The 21,101-nt window shown below is 43.3% G+C and overlaps 1 protein-coding gene across 2 annotated transcripts in view; it reads left to right on the top strand.

Moving 5' to 3' along the window:
* IGF1R (insulin like growth factor 1 receptor) overlaps positions 1–21,101 on the top strand; it is a 170,004-nt gene continuing 148,903 nt past the window's right edge. For both annotated transcript variants that reach the window (XM_064389059.1, XM_064389058.1), the window contains exon 1: positions 1–426. In XM_064389059.1, coding sequence (XP_064245129.1) covers positions 333–426 — 94 coding nt within the window. In that variant the 5' untranslated portion in view covers positions 1–332. The remainder of the gene's footprint in view (positions 427–21,101) is intronic.

Raw genomic sequence — 21,101 nt, 5'->3', positions numbered from 1 at the left:
AGACAGCGTCGCCCCGGGGCTTCCATGCCTTGTTGTTGTTGCCGTTAATACATCGTGAATATCTGTGTATTTTTGGTGTGGTTGCTCCGGAAGATCAACACCCAGGGACCTCAACAACCCTCCGGTTTGCCGCTCCGAAGGGTCGTGGTTTTTTTTTTTTTTTTCCCTTCATTTCTTGAGGCAACGTGGATTTATTTACCCTGCCCCGCTGCTCCTCCGCCGCTCGTTATTTTTAGAGGACGGCGAGAGGAAAGAAAGCGAACAATTTTGGACTTCTTTTTGCTTTGTTTTGTTTTCGGAAAGGGGGATTTTGTCCAATTAAAGAAAGAGGAATGAAGTCTGGCGCTGGAGGAGGGTCCCTCGCCGTCGTCTGGGGGTTCCTGCTCGTCTTCGCCGCACTTTGTCTGTGGCCAACAAATGGGGAAAGTGAGTACAGTGCGTGCCCGGGGGGTGCGGCGAGGGACCCCGCCGTGCGGGAGCCCCCGAGTGAGGGGCTGCCGGGGAGGGGGCGAGGGCGGCGGCTGCCTGTGTGTGTTTGGGGGGCGTGAGGGGGTCCCTGTGTTTGTGTGTGTGGGGGGAATGTTATTCTGTTAATGTGCGCTCGTGTGTGTGTGTGTGTGTGTGTGTGTGTTTATGTGGGTGTTGTGCGCGTATGTGAGGGGGGGTCCCTGTATGAATGTGTGTGAGTGGGCTGGTGACGGGGGGGCCTCCCTGCGTGTGTGGATGCGTGAGGGGCTCCCTGTGTTTGGGTGTGTGTGTGAGGGGCTCCCTGTGTGTGTGAGGGGGCTGCCGGAGGGGTTCCCTGTGTGTGCGAAGGGGTTCCCTGTGTATGTGAGGGGGTTCCCTGTGCGAGGGGCTCCCTCACCGTGTGTGTGTGTGCGTGAGGGGCTTCCCTGCGTGGCTGAGCTGTGTGCGAGGAGCTCCCTGTCCTTGGGGGGGTTGTGAGGGCTCCCCGTTCGTACCGGGGTCCGTGTGAGGGGCTCCCTGCCCGTGGCTGTGAGGGGGGCTCCCGGGGCTCGCGCCGTTTCCCGCCGCGGCGCCGAGCGGGTCTCGCCCCTGCCCGCGGGGCTCTGCGTGTTTTCCTCCTGTTACGCGTCTGCTCCTCGAGCACGTTTAACAACCCGGGGCCGCGCGTCTCCCTCCCTGCCGTGCCCGCCTTCCTTCCCGGGAGGCGGCTGCCTGCTTGTACACACGGGTCGGCAGCACCGCAGCCCCGAGCCCGGCGGAGGGGGCCGTGCCCCTCCTTTGTGTCCCCCCCGAGCGCGGGGCAGCGCTCAGACGCCGCAGCCAGGGCTGCGAGCTGCGTAGTAAACACTCGCAGGCTGGGAAGGACGCCGCTCGCTTTCCCCGCATGGAAGGAGCTTGATCTCTGTCAATATTTAGAGGCTGTATGCAATAACCTGCCGTAGTGAGTGAGGAATTCCTGGAAATGAACGCCTTGCCTTTTATTGCCGCTTTACCGCCGAGGAGGGGTTTCACTCGCTGTGCGCGGGGTGCGGAATTACGGCGGCATCCCGCAATCTAAAGGTCACAGGCTGCCGTTAATTAAAAAAAAAATAAAAAATTAATTCACACTTTGACGCCTTACGTTTGTGGTTAAATAGAAAGGTTTGATGGCCGAACGCGCTGCGATCTTAGGGGTGATGCATTTTCCTAAGCGGCCGTGCTGCACCCAGCGCCGAGGCTGGAGCAGCGCGCGAGCCGCTTCCCCGGGAACACCGGGAACACCGGGAGAACGTGGATCGGGGCGCGGGCCCCGCTCCCTCCTGCTGCCGCGATCCTCAGCCCATCCCCGCGGCCGCCCGCCTCGCTCGGGAGCTGCCGGAGCCCCGACTTTGTTTTCGTGCCTTTCCAACCTGTGATTGTGTTGCAGTGCCCGCCCCTCTCGGGCGCAGGGGGAATCGAGGGGGCAGGGAGGGCTGCGCTGCCATTGATTACACTGCAATCATCGCCGGATTAATCCCGGGGCTGATCGGTTTTCTCCTGGTATGTCGGGCTCACGCTGGATTGAGGATCTCTTGCATGAAATTAGCCTTCCCTTGTTTCCTGGAGTATCTCTGTGGACGGGGAGATGGTAAACGTGCCTTGGAGCCCGACCATTTTAAACAGTGCTCCCTCTCCTTCAGCGTCTGCAGAAACAGGGATGTTCCTGTACTGCATCCTGATGCTTTAATTTCTTCTGCCGTGTGTTTTTCAGTACCCTCCTGGAGCTGTTGTTGTGTGCCTCTCCCTTTCGGAAAGATACGCGTTGTTGGAGGGAAGGAACGAGGAGATCAAATTTCTCCATTTTAAATGTAAAGGGAAAGAATTTAGGAGGCAGGAGGGCTGTTCTAAAAGAAGTGGTTTCAGATTGAAAAGAAAGGGAAGTTCTTTGGATGCACTGGCAGTGAGGCTAAGTACACAAAAAAAGATAAGTGAGCAAGAAGCACATAGACGGAGCCTGTAATGCATGTTGAGTAATAATTATGTTTCGTTAGGCAGTAAATGCCTGTTAACTCCTTTCAAATGAAGGCCCAGCTTAGGCTTTTGGGCCAGCCAGGACTGGAGAGCTGCAGTCTTACTTCCATGAGTTGAACTTTTTGGATAGAGCTGTTTTCAAGAGGGAAGATTAATCTTTAAGTTTAAAAACAAAACCCCCGTGCCCTTCTTCAGGGAAGGGCTTACAAAGGATCCAGTAGCGTGGAGAAACAGAGCAGGAGGAGGAGGAGATTTGGTGCATTCTTAAGCTGCTAGGATACACACTTAGAATTGTTTTCCTTGTCTTACCTGGTACAAAGTACCTTGAAATAAAAATGCTCACCCAGCTCTGGCAATGAAGTAATGCAGGAAGATTATGTTAGGATTTTAGGTTCTAGTCCTCTGAAGTGTTTGTGGTTACCACTTACCTAAAATGAGCATCCCGAATGAAATATCTTCTGAAGAAGATCCAGGCATTTAAATAAGGGAAGATATGCTGAAAAACTTGTCTTAGCTGAATACTGCCTCTAATCGATTGTCTTTGTAGTTTACAGTTTAATAGCCTTTGTTTTCACGAGTTATTGCTGAAAGAATTTTGCTGTTAGGGGGAAAAATGATCTCCAGAGCAGATGTTTTACATCTCTTCATATTCTTCTCTCTCCCCACAATAGTGGAAGGAAGATTAATCTTAATTTTTATTTGTTTTTCATATATACTGTGTCATAGCTAAAAGGCACTTCCATTTTCGGTCAAACAAGCAAGGCATTCCTAAATAGGAATACAAAGGAGTTACAACTGGAGGGGAGAGACCCATCCCTTTAATGCTAAATTATATAAAATTATATAAAATTATGTGACAGAAACCTCTTTAAAATGCACGTAGCTTCAGTGGAGAGCTTCTGATTCAGAAAAAGTCATTAAAAAATGCTGAGAATTCCCTGAGATTGTGTTAGAACGGCACAAAAATGGAAATGAGAAGACCTTTCGTTAAGCTGGAGTTTGTGGTGCTGTACCCGTGCGTTTGATGTGTAATTCTACAACTGTTGGAGGCTGTTTGATGCTGGGGGTGGGTTTAGGATGAGGCATAAACACGGTGTGTTTTCTTCTTTTTCTCCCTACAGCATGATGGGGGGGGTTGATTTTCAGTGTATTTACAGAGGGAATGTCTAGGAGGGAACGGGTTAAACACTTAGAAGGAAAATAATAGTTTTAGGTGTGATAATACTTCAGATTGATGGATATCTTGATGGGTCCGCTCATGTCAGCGCCGAGCTTTTGTTTGTCTATCCAGGCTGGATGTTGTGTTTCTGATAATGAGCAGTAGCTCATGCTGATGCCTAATCTCTCTCCCAGGTTGCTTAGTGAAGCCCTCATGACCTGCTGAGTGTCTGCGTTACACACACCTCGCCTTTGCATCAGCATTTTCCTGTACGCCCAGTGGTTAGGGAATGTTGGTAACCGGGAGTTGGATAATTCCTGCTGTAATTTGGGCTGTGAGTAGAAAATGCCAGAGCCAGTGAGGAATTGGCGTCAGGGGGGTTCAGCAGAAAGGGGAGAGGAGGGAAGTGTGCAGGGAGTGATGGTGCCTGGAGTCCGGGGCAGGGAGAGTGAGCCAGGCACTACTTGGACCTTTTTTTGATTGTGTTGGGTTGGACTCCTGGTTTGCAAACCAGAACTGGAGCAAAGGCTTGTGTGAGTCAGAAACGGAGAGGGTTAGGAAATGGAAGGGACTTAGCTAATATCAGGCAAAATGTGTTGAACGTGAGGAAGCAGAGGGATGGGTGTGGAAAAAGGGTGTGTTGGAAGTTTCAGTGTTGAACCAGCACTGGGGGGTTTTGTGTGTGTAAAGTGAAGAAAATTTAACTTAGTTTTTATGTTCTGAGAAGTGAGGGAAGGAAGGGGCTGCCGAGAGCAAGAAGACAGATCAATTAGATTGACTTCAGCACAACAGAAGACATCATTTATTTGGTTTAATAGGGAAATTGCTCAGATATGATCAACTACTGTGTTAATTTTCATGTCAGCTTTTCCCTGACGTGTTTTTCCTCCAAACTAATTCTAGGGTATAGCTAAAGCACACGCCAGTGATGCTGAAATTGTTTTCATCTCGAAAGATACGCACAAAATCTAATGTTAAAGAGCATCCACGTGATGATTTTTGAATCTTTCTTCATTGGTAAATAATTAATTTCTATCAGTATGTGTTACCATGGGAAAAGTTGTTTCAAATCCTGTTTAATTTTCTGCTAAACTGGCAATTTACTAAGGAGCTCTTGGAGGAGAATTTTTTTTGAGCATCTAACATTTAAAATTAAAATCCATTTCAGGGCTGAAACTATTAGCTTTAAAGGATAATTTCAGTTCATGTTTAACTAATGCCTTTTCTCTTCCCCAGTAATTTCTGTTTTCTTTTTACTCTGAGGTAGATTTTACCAGTGATCACTGGAACGATTATCTCAGTGAGAGCAGAAGAGGCAGTTTTGTTAAATGATTAATTATATTGTGTGTATATTCCACCTGTGTGAATTGTGAGCTACCGCAAACTTCATTGTAGAGAAGTTTGTTTATGGTCCTGAACTTTGAGAGAGAGAGGGAGAGAGAGAGGCAATAACCCATGCAGGAAACCTGTTTTTCTCACACTGGATGTTAACTTTGTGATCCCACACAGCAAACAACTTATCTAGCTCATCATCTCTAATGGCTCTAAAGTTCATAACTTACAAAATGTGCTGAATTAAATTATTTTCAAGAAGTTAATGTATTTATCTGAATTATCTGTAGTTAAATTAATGAACTTCATGAGCATTATTGAACTTGAAAAGCGGATGGCAACTGAAAAAAATTCCTGGAACTTTGGTTTATGAAATTAAATACATTCTTACTTGCATCTCAGTGTAAAGCTTTCACATTTGGAAATGCTTTCGGATGTTATCAAGTAGCAGCTGTTTTTTATTTATATGTGATTACGTACATAGGAATGGGTAAACTGCAGTTTATTATTGAAAACTATTGTGGATGCTAAATTTAAAAAAAAAAGCTGCAGTTTAGCTAATTGTCTTGGGAGTCTCATAATTAAAGTTGTTGCAGATTTGTAGTTGCAGTTTAATTTGGATCTTCCTGACAGAGCTGAGCTTTTAAGGTTTCTGGGCTTTGGTGCTAATGGAACGTGCTGCTTTTAAGAGTTTATGTGCAGAAAGACTTTGGGAATGCAGTGATGTGTTTGAAAGGTAGAAATACTGTTTTAGTATTTTGATCTATTTGACATGTATAATTTTTCTATCACTGTAAATTGTATAGACAGCTTCTTTGTGTAGGTTAGTTGGATTAGTTTTTATGATTTATGAAAGCCACTTAAAAAAGAATAGTTTCACTTTTTTTTTTTTATTGTACAAAAGCAGAACTCAACAAACAGCAGTTGATGAAGACACATTGGTGGTTGTTAGCCAGCCTGTCTTGTGTGTGGTTTTTTTGGGCTGCTTTTTTTCCCTGTTAGCCAAGTCATGACAGGTACAATCTGGACTGATTTCTGGAGTACTGTATTTGTCTTTTTTTGTGTCCAGAACTGTCTGAGTGAAACTTTGAGGACAGGCAAATGATCAGCAGCACACAGTGTTCATTCATATGTTCCTGTGCTCTGCAAACAGCTGTACCGAGTCCTCAAGCTCAAAGATAGATTCTGGTTCCTTTGGACAGGACTTGTTGGTTTTGCTCATTAAGTTTGATAACAGTTTGACTTATTAATTAATTAAGGAGATGCATTTTGGCAAACCTAAGTGTGTTGTGAAGGTTTAACTCACCCTTATCGCTGAAAGTTTTGCTTTCTAACCTTTGCAAATGCAAAACATGAGCCGTTCCCTTAGGATATCTTGCAAGACACCAATTAACTTCTTCAGTGTTGATATCCTCAGGAAGTTGCTGTTGTGGCACAAGATTGTTTAAAATGTGCTGAAAAGCAAAGTTGTTGTTTCTTTATTTACAGATTGATTTGCATATGACTCCTGAGCTTTAATGTAACAGAATTGTATTTTTTTGTTTGTTTTGGAATGTACATTTCCAGTTAGTCTGTTTCTTTCTTGGTAAACTTGATGGTATGAGCAGAAACAGACATTTGTATATTTCAGCAACTTCCCAGAGAATTTTTTTCAATGAGACTGTTTTCTTTGACCTGTCTGAGGAAAATGGATCTTGTGCCCCAATAAAGTACTAGGTTTATTCCCTTAGAGGACCAATCCACTAGTAAATAATTGGGTAGAATATCAAATGCACACTTTTGCAGCAGCACAAAGTCATTTTAATAATAATAATAACTTAGAGCAGTAATTCCCGCTGTCACTGAAGTGCTGACCAGGTTGATTTTTAAGACTGTTTCATTGACTTCAAAAAAATTGTCCATGATACAAATAAATCTTCTAAAGCAGGAAACAGTTGTGCTCCTCGTGTATGTGCTTTACCACCACAGTTTAGAAGTGCGGTGTGTGTGCCCTGCTTTGGTTTGTGGAGGTGTGTTTGGGCCATTCCCCTGGCCGAATGAGTTTGTTTGCCTGTGCTGCCAGCGAGGTGCACGTTGCTGCAATGGCTCTGTGACCGGTCAGGGAATGTTATCTCCAGCCCCTTATTGGTGCCATTACATGCTGTAAAGATAGCTCTGTTTACTTGGAAGTGTGAGCATCAACTGATCAAAACACTTTCTCTTAACAGGTGGGCTTTTTTTGGAGTTCTTTGTCGAACATCCCTTCTGCCTGTGCTGGGAGCAGTGTCTGAAAGTGACAATATCAGGCAGATGCAGGAAATATTAAGAGGTTTTAATGATGGAGGCAAACTTTACACAAGTGGTTATCCCCTGCTGTTGAATTGGTGATGGGTCATTTTTACTGACTGTTTCCAGCAGCTTTGTAGTTTTTTCCTTTAATATGAACAATTTGCAAATTATTACACTACTCATTTAAGTGAGCTCCTTACAGAATACTGTTCAAATAGCAGAGGGTTTGATTGGAGGCAGGAAAGAAGAATTTTTTGAAGTTCAGAATGCATGAAATGAATACATGCTGAAGTAGTCAAAGATCCCTTGTACTTTATCAGAGAGCAGTCTGCTTGAATGAAAGGTACTGTACCTGCTGTTAAGTTTATAAACTTGGTTTATACAGATTACTTTTTAAATTATTCATGATGCTATGTTACAAGTATATCTGACAGGTTTAAAATAAATGGCTTGATGGTAAGAGGGAGCATGCATAAATTAGAGCTGGGATAATGTGCTCTTTGAAGTATCTCTCGCATTTGTTACTACTGGAATACAGTAGGTAACTGCAGCTGAGTGTGTGATTCTAGCGAGAGTACATCATTATCTTCAAACTGTGGTGTAGTGGCACTTCTTGTGTAAGACAGATGAGACGAAGCTGCAGGGAGGACCAAGGTGCTCGCTTTGTTTTTAGTTACAGACGCATTTCTGCTGAAACAGGGAGAGCGTTTATGGGCTGAAAAGTTTAAGCGCAGCAGTTGAAAGGGTCTGCTGATTGCTGTGTGTTGCTGAGGTTAGGGTGGCATCGCTTTGTTTTATTTACTCTTCCCTGTTAGCATTGCTGTGGGTTTGTAAGAGCTGTTCTAGCAAGGTGCTTGTACTTAGTGGGACCCGGTGTCTGATTTGCATACGGATCGTGGTACTCAGCTTGAGAAATCTTCCAGGAGAAGTTTGCAAGAGCTGAGCCATTGTGTTTGGAGCGCGTTTTTGGTGAGGAAAGAGAATTCCAGGTCTCTTGGATGCAGAAACAGCTTCCCCAAACATAAATTGACTCAGTGCTGATTTTCATGATTCTGTAGACAGGCAGCTCATCATATTGAGAAGCAAGCTCCCAAAGGAGTTTATGGGATAGAGGAAAAAGCCCCCATAATGATGTGTGATAGAGCAGCCATAAAAATGATTGCAGGATTTTCTGAAAGTGGAAGGTCTTCTTGTAGACAGGGATAGTTCAAATCTTAAGCCTTAGTCAAAGGGATACAGCATTTTGGAGAAAGATCTGGTGACAGCTGCCCCTGGAAACTGTCTATAACCAACTTCTTACAAGAGAATTGGCTTGTGCTTGCAGGGAAGGGTTTTATCCTGGATCTCGCTGGGCTGCTTTCCTTATTTCCATTGGCTTCAGTTTGGAGTTGTCTCCACATTTTGACCTTCTACAAGTAGTACTTTTTACTCCCGTGCTGCTCTTCTCACATCCCCTTGGTATGTCTGTGTGAGAGTAGGCTGGAAAGGTTTGTAGAGTGCACTCTGTTCGTGTTGGGCAGGGAGTGAGGAGCCAGCCCTGCACGGTAGGAACGGGCAGCTGACCTCGGAGTAACACCTGGCTGAAGTGTGAAGGGTTGAAATGGCAATGGAAATTCCTTGTTTGCCGTGTCTCTGTGCTCTGCCAGGGCTGGAATTAGTTTTATTGTGTTCTTTTTTTCTCTTTTTTGGGATTTTTGGTGTGTAGATCAGTTGTTGTCTTCCTTAGTCAATTCAGTGTGTCCCTCTGGGGATTTGGTTTGTTCTCCAGAATACTGCTGGACTTACATAGCATGGATTGGTTTGGATAGAATCACTGGAATTGTGATAGAGCCTGACTTCCACTACTGGATCAGCTGTTGCTTCTCTCTGGTTGTTCTGAGCCCCAGCAGGACGAAGCAGCTTGTGATGCTGTACTGCTTGCAGTTAACATCATCTTTCAGTTCATTGTGGCCGAAGCTTTTGTCATGTTGTTTGTTTGTGAGATGGATGTCAATTATTGGTCCCTTGCAAACACTGTGTGTCCTGTGATGTATGGAATGAGTGAATATCCACCTGTGTAAGTTACTGTTACTCTGTGCACTTTCCTCCTCTTCCTCACGCCTGAGAGATGGGAGGCTGGGGGAAGCTGAAGACAAACAGGATATGTGACCACTTGGATGTGCAGGAGGATGCAAAAAGTCAAAGAATCTGTTGTTAGTCCTGTTGCTTGTGCACCTTGGATGTGGAGGATTTGTGTTATTAAGAGATGTTGTTTTCCCTGCAGCTACGCCTTTGGTGGAGCTGGGGTCTCTGCAGTTGTCCCTGTAGAGAAGAGTAGCAGTGGGGTGTAAGAAAAACAAGTTTGTTACTTCAAACTTGAGACTTGGCTTGGTTAGAGACTGACTTGAGCCTGCCAGGGTCCTGCCTGGGAGTGACTGAAGGTTTGTTTGTTTCGTTTTTTGCGTGACTGCTAATAAAATGTTTATATTTTTGTCACATTGGAGTAGACTGACTACGTGGACAAATATTTTCATTTATACTGTCCCAACAAGAGGCACGACATACATATTGAATGTTCACATTCTGGTGTGAGAGTCTCTTTTAAGATTCAAGCTTAGATATTCCTGGCTGGGTTGTGGTTCTGAATGGCCAGTGAAGGAGCAAAGGCCCTTCCAAGTCAGTGCAGTTGTCCTGCAGGAATCAGACAGAGAAGTGCAGTGGAGTGTGTGTGCTGGAGGTTCTGGGCTGCAGCAGAGCACACATGGAACACACATCTGTTTGTACACGGGCTGTGCAGCTCTTTGGGTAGTTCATTGTTTAAATAAACATGTTGCATTAGCTGTGAGGCTGCAGTGCCAAATGCCCACTGATGAGATGTATGAGGGTTTTGTTGTTCCCAAGCCACAGTGAGGAACACAACAGCTTTATAATTCAACACGTTTGAGGAAGATTACAGAAAGAATTTGGGGTGGATCGAAATCAGCACTTCAAAAGCGACAGCTTTAGAGTAACTCCGCTACAGCACAGCGCAGCCCATGGAAAATCACTGTCATCTTAACAGATGCAGTGTTATTTTGGAGATTCCACTGTATAAATACATGGACTGTGGTTAAATTGTGATGGTAACAGATGCAATCTCAGTTCTTGATTCTTTCATCTCCTTAATATTTAAAAATACCCCACAAAGTGAAAAAAAACCCCCAACCAACATCAAGGCTGAAAATATTCCTTCTGCAAATCGCTGGGGCTGTACCTTTAGGGCCTGATATTATTTTGGGTGCATCACTGTGGATGAAATTTGGGGAGAGTAAATGCTCATCTCTGTGAGGGAGCTGCAAATGCTGCTACTCACGATTTATTGTACCATTTGCATATGAATGGAATTATTCAGCTGTACTTAAGAAATGTCAGCGAGATTGAAGTCAGAGTTGGTTAACCTGGCAAAAAGATATTTCCAGTATTTTTCATGAAAGAAAGTGATAGTATGTAGACAAGAATTACACATTCCACTGGCTAAGCCAGCACTGTCTGAGGATTTTCTTGGTGTCTTTGTAGTTGATATCAGTGACTTTATTTTTAAATTTGTCTGTAATACATTGCAGTGTTGAAGGGAAAGAGAGTTGCAATGTGGCAATCAGATGCTGTATCATAATGCTGCATAGTTGTGTTCACATTTGTTTTTCTTTCCAGATTTGATTTTTGTTTAAATACTGTTTTGAAAAGTATAAATTCAAGGCAAGGGTCTTCCTTTTAACGAAGAGCAAATAAAGCATAGCAAGATGTTGCTACCAGTGCATTCACCTTTATCCATCCACTAGTTGGATAGAAAAGCCTCAAGTTAAATACTGTAATTTTAAATACAGGATTTTAAAAGGAACTAGATAATTTGTGTGAGCATTGGTAGTCATGCATGCTAAAATAAGGAGTGATCACATCTCGTGCTTCAAGAGCTGCCAGTATTGAAGAAATTGTATTCCTCCTCCAGGTGTCTGTATTTCCCTCCCCATTTGTAAAATACAGAAAGTGCTGCCCTTGGGGGGTGGATAAAGGCTTAGTTTCTGCAGCAGGGACAAGACTTGGGATGCTCGTGTGGCTCTGTCATCCAGGTGACAGCACTTTCACTGGGAAGCTGCTCCTTGCCAGGCGTTCTGTGACTGTACTCTGAACAGAAGTGTGAGGATGGGGGTGTTGGCATCAGCTGACTGATGAGGAGAATAGTATATTACACTAAAAATACACCCAGGTCTTCACAGGCAGCTGTGAACATTACCTGGTGTCATGTGCAGCAAGAATGAAACAAGAGTTGAGGCGGGTTGAGCGTGGCTCGGCCTCGCAGCGAGGATGTGCTGGGATGCTCTCCGTTCCTTCCATAGGATTTCTGTTCCTTCAGGAGCAGCTGCTCACAGAAATGTGCAGCTCTTCAGTGTTTCCTGCTTGTTGCACGTGTGGCCACAGCCCTTGTTCAGTGCAGGGCCAAAACGCTGCTCTGAGCTCAGCATGGCTGTCCCTGCTCCCAGTGTCTCGTGCCTCCAGTTTGTGTTCAGTGCCCTTGCAGCTTCTCCCAGAGCTGCTGGCATGGGAGGAGGTGAATCCTGTTTTCATGGGGAGAAGGGCAGAGCAAAGGGGCTGAGGATGTAATTCCCATGTCATGTTTCCTGATTTTTGCAGGGGGAGGGAAGGATGCTCCATTTGGGATGTCTGCACACCCTGGTTGTGTGCATTCCCCTCTGTTCTCATGGAAGTGCACTGTGAGAGGCCAGGGGGATGGGACTGTGTGGCTTTGCAACCTTCTGGTGAAAATGTTGTGAATTTTGGTCCAATTTGTCCTTCAATGTTTATTTCTTCCTTAGTATGAAGGCCTCAGAGCACTACTAGTATGTATTCTTTTTCCTTTTCTTGAGATGAAGTAAATGGTTTTCATAGTGACTTACAACAGCAAGCAGGAAGAGCTCGCTCTGAATACACAGTTTTAATCTCATTTTGCATATTTTTAGTTGGATTTTTTTAATGACTGACAGCTGTTAGAACTCTGATTCACAAACAACCATTTTTGAAAGTACAGACCTTTTTGCTAGTGAATAGCACTGTGTTTCTAGAAATTCATGTAAATAATTAGATGCCTTGGATGCATTGGCTCAGATCCTTAATTTTCACATTTTTAAGTGACAAAATGGCAAATGATGTATTTTCTGGTAGATTACTTCTCATTTGTGTTATTTTTTTATTTGGATGGAAAATGGAATTTTAATTGAAATGCAGAAGATCTGGGTTTTGAGACTTAATTAAAACTCCAAGTGTGAAGGAGAGGCATGATTAAAATAAAATAAACAGAGAAAATAGTTTGTCATTGTTTCTCAAAAGTTTAGAGTTCATAGATCTTGCCCACTGACTGTTTCCCAGGTTTCTATGCAGGGAGTCCTTTTTAATTTGGGATTAAGAGTTTGTTGGACTGAACTGTTGGAGTAACCTGAAATGAGGCACTGCAGAAGTAGCTGTTGAAGGTAAAAGCTCTCTGAGCATTGCATCAAAGGGTGGCTCCAAGAGAGCGCTGAACAGCAAATTCGCCAGTCCCAGCTTTTTTTTGGGTGTAAATTATATGCTTACTATTTTTATTTTATTTAAATTACAGTAGGCATTTGCCCTAATATATGCTGTTACAATTTCATGTTAGATTTGTAATTAAGTTTATTTTTAGAAGAATGCATTTAAGTGGTTTATATAAAATGATTTTCTATTTTTGTAAATGAAATAATTGTTTTTTATTGACTTTCGATTTCATGCAAATGTGGGGTTTTTTTCTTTGGCTTGAAGGTTGTGTAAGCAGAAAGAAATTAATGATTTGAGAGTGTTTTCATAATACGAAGAATAGAAGATTTGTTGTCAGTAGCTGGGGACACTGATGGGCAGAGTTAACTCTTATTTAAACGTGTTCAAATTGAGCGATGGATGGATGTTAGAGGGTGTGGTACAGTTGGTTGGTATAATAAAATTTGCCGTTGATTATTTTTCTTGGTTGAAATGAGAAAGACAAATTGTGAGTGCGTTCGGGATCTGACGCAAAACCGTCAGAATGTCGCAATCCCAAAAATTTCGCAATCCGGGGAAAATCTGATGGACAAGTGAGTGTTAATTGTGAGTGAGCCAGATTTGCTATTTTTAATTTGGCCTCGCTATCACGTCTCTTCACAGATGAATTCAAAGGCTACGGGGAGTTGAATGATGAGTCACTATTGAGTTAGTAAAATCACAATTGATCTCCATTTCCTGTTGATTCCAAAATTACTGAAGTGTGAAAGCTGAGAGTGACTGATCACTTCTTGGAGGGGAGTTCGAGGGTGGAATGTGGAAGTGACTCTCTGCAGTAACTCAGCGCTGCCCCGGTGCCAGGACAGGGGTGTCCGGGGGAGCAGGTGTGTGAGTGATGGGCTGAGTTACCTCCAGGAGTGACAATCCGCACACTCCGACACGCTCGCCCCGCAGCCAGGTGGGGGGAAGAGGTGTCTTAAGTGGCTAATGATAGAAGCTGAAGATTAAAGTTTGCATGAGTCTCCTCGGTACTGGAGTTCTTTCTAACTGGCCTGTGTTCCTGTTGCTTGGCTCAGACCATTCATTCTCCCCCGAAATCCCAGTGCTCCCAGTGCTGCTGCTGTGGCAGTGCCCTGCTCCTCTGCAGCAAGGCACCGTGGCACAGGAGGGATGCAGGGGCAGCAGTGGGGTGGGACACAGAACATTTTGTGTGTCTGTTGTTGTTTGTAATTACCTTTTGATGGACGGCAAATCGTCTGTCATTCTGCAGCTTTGTTCTTTTCTTGTGATGGAAATGCTCTTTTGACAGATACTAATTAGAAACACTGTGGTTATGTGCAGGTAAGATTTAAAATTTGTCTTTTTTCCTTCCTAGAACTTACTCTTAGCAGAACCTTTTCTTCCTTTGGTTAGGAACTATTAAGTCACATTACTAGACTCTGCCCACGTTGCATATGTGAGAGTAAATTCTGCTGAAAGGGGATTTGTTGGAAGAAATTAAAGGGAGGATGTACACTGTTCTGAGTTATACTGGAAGCAGGCTATAAAGAAGCCTTGAATTATCACTTCAGGAAAAGAGAACTTAGTTTAGTTCCCTGGAGGACTAAGAGGAGGTGGGAGGATGCTCTTCTGGTGCATCCCTCAGAAAATTCAGATTTTAAAGAATCTTTCTGAAGGGGTATTTTCAAAGGGGAAGTAACAACCTGTGTTCTGCCTGACTTTTCAGATGGTCTTTGAACCACTGAAACTTGTCTTGGCTGTACATTCTCATATACTGTGTTAAAAAAGAAATAAAGAACCAAGAGAAGAAGAAATATACCTTTTCCTTGGAAAGCATTTACAAGTTTTCCTCGGTGTTGCCATAATTAGGATTGTCGAAAACTGAGAGTGGGGGGAAAAAGGGATGGCTGACCCTCCTGTCTGTGAACAGCTCATTTTTTGAATTTGTAAACAAAACAGGAAAAAAAAAAAAAATCCTGCCGGCTTCCTGACAGGCAGGGTGTGCGGTTTTCAGTCAGAGGAGCTGATTCAGTTGGTCTGGCTTTTGCAAGGGAACAACGAGAGGAATAAATTGCTCTGAGAGGGTGTAAAGAACTTTCCTTTCCTCCAGAAAAAGTTGAGCAAACATGGAGCACTGAGTTGCATGGTTGAAATTTGGTGAGGCGTGGAAAGGACACTGGTTTTCAGCAAAGTATGATGTTTGTTCAGGGTGTTGTGAATTCAGGAGTAAGAGCTGCCACACTTTAAAGACACCTCTCAGTCGAACTGAGGTTTAGAGGAGCTGCAAGAAGCTTTATGAGGAGCGATCTTGGCAGTTCTCAGTGCTGCCGCTTGCAGAGCATCTTCAGATACTTACAGCCACACCTTGACACCTTATATCTTGTTTTGTAGGATCTCTGTTGATGTGCCCACTACAAGAGCACTTTGTTAAGACCAATTAAATGGATAATATTTTTATAATACTTGTGTTTTGGAAAAATCAATATGACCAGTTTCCCTTTGAAATGACAAGAAGCCTGTTGTGCTGACAGAGTAGAACGCATTAGGAAGTGGTGCTTTGTATCCTCTCAAGAGTAATGTGCTCTTGTTTTCTCTTAATCAGCAGGATGTTCTCCTGTATGTCAGATGTCTTAGTTGTTTTTGTGATCTCTATCAGAGAAGAGTGAGGGGGGAAAATGTCAGAGGAACAGAACAGGTTTAAAAGCTCCATAGCAGAGAAAGCCTGCAGCCCTGCATTTCTGTTTAGGTAAAAGTGGTAATCACCACCTTAGGGTTGGACACTTCGTGTTTATGTTTGTGCTTTAAACAATAAATAAAAGAACAACTTGCCCTTCAGAAGAACATAATGCGAAGCCTGTTGAAATACTCTGGAGCATAAGGAATATAATTAACCCTTTTCCCTTTAACGTGGTTGTGTTTCAGAAGCAAGATGTCGAACACATTATTTGCCAGTTCACTGAAGTAAGGATTTTTCAAGTTGATTGTCTGAAAATTAGACTTCTTCTTCCTCCCTCCATTGCCTTCCCCTCCTTCCCTATTTGCAGTTTCCAAATTTGTAATAGGTCTAGTAGTGGTTGCCTTTTTTTTTTTTTTTTTAACTTAAAAGTAGCCATTGAGAGGGAAAGCTTATTTCCCATCACTCTTGCTCAAGGCTATAGAGAATAGATCTTGGAAGTTCAGGCACTTGTCCAGGCTTTTCAGAGGAATTTTTAAGAGATGCTTTTGATGCAGTGAAGGAAGAGCAAAGACTTGAAAGGACTGACAGCACAACCAGGATTTGGCTCAATGCATGAACAAAACCTCTTCCCGCGATCCTTGAATATTTTGCTTTACTGATCAGGTCTTGGGTAGCACGAATCAATTCTTAACTATTCCCTCAGATAATTTTGGTATGATTCAGTGAAAATGGGCTGAAATAAGACAGAACCTGAAATGCTTCCAACTCTTTTTTTTTTTTTTCCCATCTTGACTCTCCTTGAAGTATGTGAATTAGTGTGAGAAAGTGTCTGTAGCTCCCACCGGGTCAAATGGAGGTTGAGATAAAAATACTCGTCTCTGTGTGTATTGTAATATTGATCGTGGTGTGGTAAATAATTCCTTGGCAGCAGGATTGCCAAGTCTGATGTTTTACACTTCATTTGTAAGTTCTGGTGCAGTCTTGCTTCTGGCTCTGTGCTCAGACCTGCTTTTTGTTCTTTGATGGATATCTGCTTCATTACTTCCTTTTGACCAGCCTTTCCTTTCTGATAAACCGTCATCCTTTGGATTGGTTTAGCTGCCTGGAGCTCCCAGGGTCTGTTAGTCACAGTATTCTCTCTTTGTTGTGACATTTAAATAAATTAATGGTCTCCATGAACACCCATTCCTGTTTCTCACCTCTCTGCCACGGGGATGCACCAGTTCACACCAAAACAAAGATTGCTTCCCGGTCTCTTTCTTTGAATTTCTTTGTTTGTATCACTTCTATTGTATACATCTTTACACAGTGTTACCCAACACGGTCATTCCTGTCACTTAGGGACCTCCTTCTTTGGGCACTCATGTTTTGCAAAGCGGACTAGGAAGTTTTCTGTTAGAGGCAGCGTGGCCCTTTCACAGATCGGGGCGTTCAGGACTTTGTCCGTGTCCTAAATTGCTGGTTAACTGTGGAGGCAGTGAGGAGACCGAGTCCTGGTTTCTGACTCTGAAGCTGAATGAAGCTGGCATGTGGTAAAGCAAAGCACTGTCGGCTCAGATGTGTTTTCTTAACATGGAACCAACTAGCCTTGCACAAATACCGTGGTTTTCTTTCACAACAGCGGCGCGGGGCCGGCGGCGCTGTCAGGCGGGTGAGGCGAGGCCGAGGGCTGTCCGTCACCTCTGCTCCCACACCAGCTCACCTTCAGGCTGGCAGCTGGAAAGGAGGGTGTTCTTGTCCAAATCCTTTTTACCTCTGCTTTCCCCCCCTCCTTCTGCTTTGTTTTTCTTTCTCTGGCTTGGTTTAAGGCTTTGTGTTTGGACGTGGATGTGGCACTGTTGCCCGGCGCGGTTGTGGCACCGCCTGGCAGCCCAGCTTGTGTTGGCAGGAGCTGCTTGGCTGATGGGACTTCGTGTTGTTTGGGCAGGCAGATCATAACTACAGGCAGAAGAATGCCTTTTTTGGGGTGCCTGTAGTGGCACAGTGGAGATTAGATTCTTCTTCTACCTCCCAGATTGGCAGCTGGTTTTGCTGTTGATGATGGTGGGGAAGGATGTGGAGTGCTATAATTAGTTGTGGGATTTCAGAGCTTGGAGAAGCCTTCCTTGTGTCCGAAGGAAACAGTCTCACCAAAACTTTTTTTGGATGTAGTCTGGGTCCAGAGAGAGGTTTGCTTTGATCCAGTCATGTAGCCTAATTCTAAAGTCTTGTGAGCAGCTTCTGCCCTTGTGTCAATTTCCTTCTCATCAGGAGATGTTCTGAATTATTTTTTGGGGTGGTCCCTCTGTTTGAGAGATGGCAGCCATTGAGATCAGCTAATATTTTTTTTTTCTATCTTACAGAATGTAAAGTGTCTGAATTGTTACCATGATAAAAAAGGTTTCTGAATGCAATGAAACTAAAGAATGTGTCACTTAGGTTTATATATTTAGGAGTGTATTACAGGGTTCATGTGGTTTCTCTTGCTTCCCTTTGTCTAGTTCCTCCTTTCATCTGTTGCAGTGGATAAAGTTCACTGTTTAATTTTTAATCAAAGTTCTCTAAGGATAGATTTCTTATCATAAGTTAATTATAAATATATTTTCTATAATAATTTAAATATTAAGTAGTGCACATTTGCTAATACTTTGCCGAAGAAACACACCTGCTCACTGGCTGAGGTTCCAGGTGTTCTAGTGCTAAACCACTTTTGACAGCAGTTGCTCACTCCACAGTTCCTCCAGGGAGGATATTTTTATTTTAATTCCATCAACCAGGTCATGGCAGTTAAGTTCCACTGCAGTTAAGAAAATTTGAGTCTAAAAACTTATAGTGTGTCTTGTCACCCCTGCCTAAGATGAAAATTGCTTTGTGAGAGGATGAGATCTTCTGAAATAGTGACCTTTCCAAAAATGGTGCATTTCAAGAATCAGTTCAGGTTAAACCTAGAAAAGCATGTTTAGATCCACTTTTTCCTGGTGAAAGCAATAAGCTAATGTTAATGACGACTTTAAAGTCGTGTGCCTGAGTTAAAAATCTCATTTTGTGTACATCCCTCTGTAGATATCCACTACAAAAACAAAGCAAAACTTTCACTCACTTATTTTTCTCTCCTTAATGTTATCCATCTTTTCTGACTCAAATTTCTTCTAATTTCTTACATTATCTTTTTCATGACCAGAACAAATAGTAAAATAGTATCAGGGGGCTGGCTACAGTCAGGTTAAGTGTTTGTTCTTCATCTGTGCCTTTAGGTAGGAGAGGGGTATGTATACAAGGTAAAGGGTGAAAACAGTGATGAAGACTGAGCCCTCCATCTTGGTCTTGCCTTGATTTACCCTCTGGAATAAATCTGTGCTGCTGCAGATCCCAGTGAGGGGAGGCTCCTGAAGTTGAGGGTGCCTAGAGCAGCATCCAGGTTTGATATTGCTGCTTGGTTTGTCCTAGTCCCATCTCCTGTGACTTCCTGCATCCTCTTCCCCCCCAGAGTTTTGCAACACCCTTCTTGCAACACTCTCCCCCCCCCCCCCAGTTTTGGCTAAGAAGGGGAGTGGAGTAGGTAATCCCTTCTGAGGAGCTGCTGAATGAAAGGTGCCATGGATTTATTTGTCTCACCCTGTTGGACCCACTGCTTTCTCATGGGGGAATTTGTTAGAAATGCATCAGGGTAACGTGTTGCACCCCAGGCTCTCCAGAAGCACCTGCCAGAGGGTGAACAGTAATTCTCCTGCTTGCTCTGCCATTTCAGTGCTCTTCTGATGAAAGTGGATATGGTGACAGGAATTGCAGTTGCCAAGCAATAGAACTTAGCAGAGCCTGGCTGGTTAAATACCCAAACTGTTCTGCTCACCAGAATTGCAGCATCATGCATCACCCACAGTGCATCTAGGCAGTGTTTAAAAACTGTGTGTATGAAGTTGGAAATACAATGTCTTGGGCAGTATGTAAATGTAAAACAGACAGTATGGGCTGAAATGTCACCCTGAATGTAAGTGTGGAAAGCAGCTGGAAGTAAACCACTGTTGGCTCTTCTCTTTTTAACAAGTTATATATATTTAGGTTGTTTTATTTTTTATTTTTACTGTTTTTCAGTAAGGTGCAATCAATTGCTGATGAGAATATCTGCATAGATACATTGAAAATCCTATACTCAAACTTTCCTTATATTTTCAGAGAAATCAAATCCACTGGAATTCCAGTGGTTGACTGTGCCTAAAGAGCTCTGGTTTCCCATGCTTAGCCTTGTTTCTGTGGCAGCTTCTCACCTGTATGCATTAAGGATGTTTTGTTTGAGGAGGGACTCACCTTTAGTGGTATCACAGAGGTGTTTGGTTCTCTTTTTCCATGGTTATTGTGCTGTGATGCCTCTGAGACAATAAATACCGTGTGAACGCTGCCCTCGTGAACAAAGGACACTTCCCTTGCTTGGGCTGAGTTTGTGGTACTAAAAGTGAGTCAGAAACATCCAATTCACCAGAAAAGTCCGTTCACATAAGAACTCCTGGTATAGCTACTTTGGTTTACATTTGCCTTAAATTGTGTTTTGGTGCAAGTGTTTTTGGTTGATGAGGCCTGAACTATGTTACCTTGTCTCTGGCGCCAGCCCACGTGTTTTACCTTGTACTTGGAGAGGAAGGTTCTTTTTTCAGTCTAGTTAGCTCATGGCTGGAAAGCCCCACAGCACCTGCATATATGTAATTTAATACCTTTAAAGCCCTTTTTGGGGATTGCAAGTTGGTCATATTTTAACTGCCTTGAGAAAGCAGGTTACAGCATGACCTATGTGATTTTTAAGCTGTGTAGCTGCCATGTGAAGGGAGGGGTGGGAGAGCTCCCTGTTCTGTTAAATGAAGTTTGGTAGCATTAACTTTTTTCCTCTGTTCAGTTAGATCATTATTTTTTTTTAGCACCATGTTAAATTTCTATTTTGTTAGAAATAAGGGGCTAATGGAAGTCTTAGTTCAGTTTGTTAAAACAGAAACATTGCTGTGGAAGGCCAGAGAATGTGGGATTTCTGTGTTTGATTGCTTAAGAGCTGGTTAGCACAGCATAGTAGGGCCCTGTGTTGCATATTGTTAAGAGTAATTGCATCAGACTTGTAATTTTTCTGTGGATCTATGACTCACTATTAAATCCTTTGCTGACCATTATGGATGCAATTGTATGTTATGATATTGTTTTGTCAGTTGGCTTCTAATGAAGCCTGAATGATCTGGCCTGATTAGCCAGCCATTTTTGGGAAATAATAATACTGAACAAATTCCCCAAAAGCTTTTAAAGAGTTACAGCTTTCCTAGATTACTGCAGGGTGGCAACCTGGCAGGCAACTAAGGGCATGGTAAAGTCTTCCTAAATGTGAGTTGCTGAGCCCAGCCACATGATGAATTTTCATTCTGGAAGAATTTGGCTGCTTATCCCAGCTACCTAAGTGTATATCCCATAGGTTTCTGTCAGCCAGTTGCTGAGTCACTTGGATGTGCAGACAACTGTTTTAAAAACAAATAAATAATATCGTGCGCACAACTATTTTTTTTTTAAAGGTGGAAAGAACAGTCCCCAGGAGAGACAATTTTTGCTAAGCTCTATTGTCATCACAGATTGTGAAACATAAATTCAGTGTTATAAACAGCTTGTAATTTCAGTCTTCCATTTTTGCTTTAGCAGGCATTAGACTGAAGCTGCTGGCATTGGGTTTAAACATTATTAGCACCATTAAAAAATGTT

Source organism: Passer domesticus, chromosome 14 (assembly GCF_036417665.1).
Source record: "Passer domesticus isolate bPasDom1 chromosome 14, bPasDom1.hap1, whole genome shotgun sequence".
In the NCBI taxonomy this organism is placed as follows: Eukaryota; Metazoa; Chordata; class Aves; order Passeriformes; family Passeridae; genus Passer; species Passer domesticus.
The sequence above is the reverse complement of the archived record's forward strand: the minus strand, read 5'-3'. Positions and strand labels throughout refer to the sequence as shown.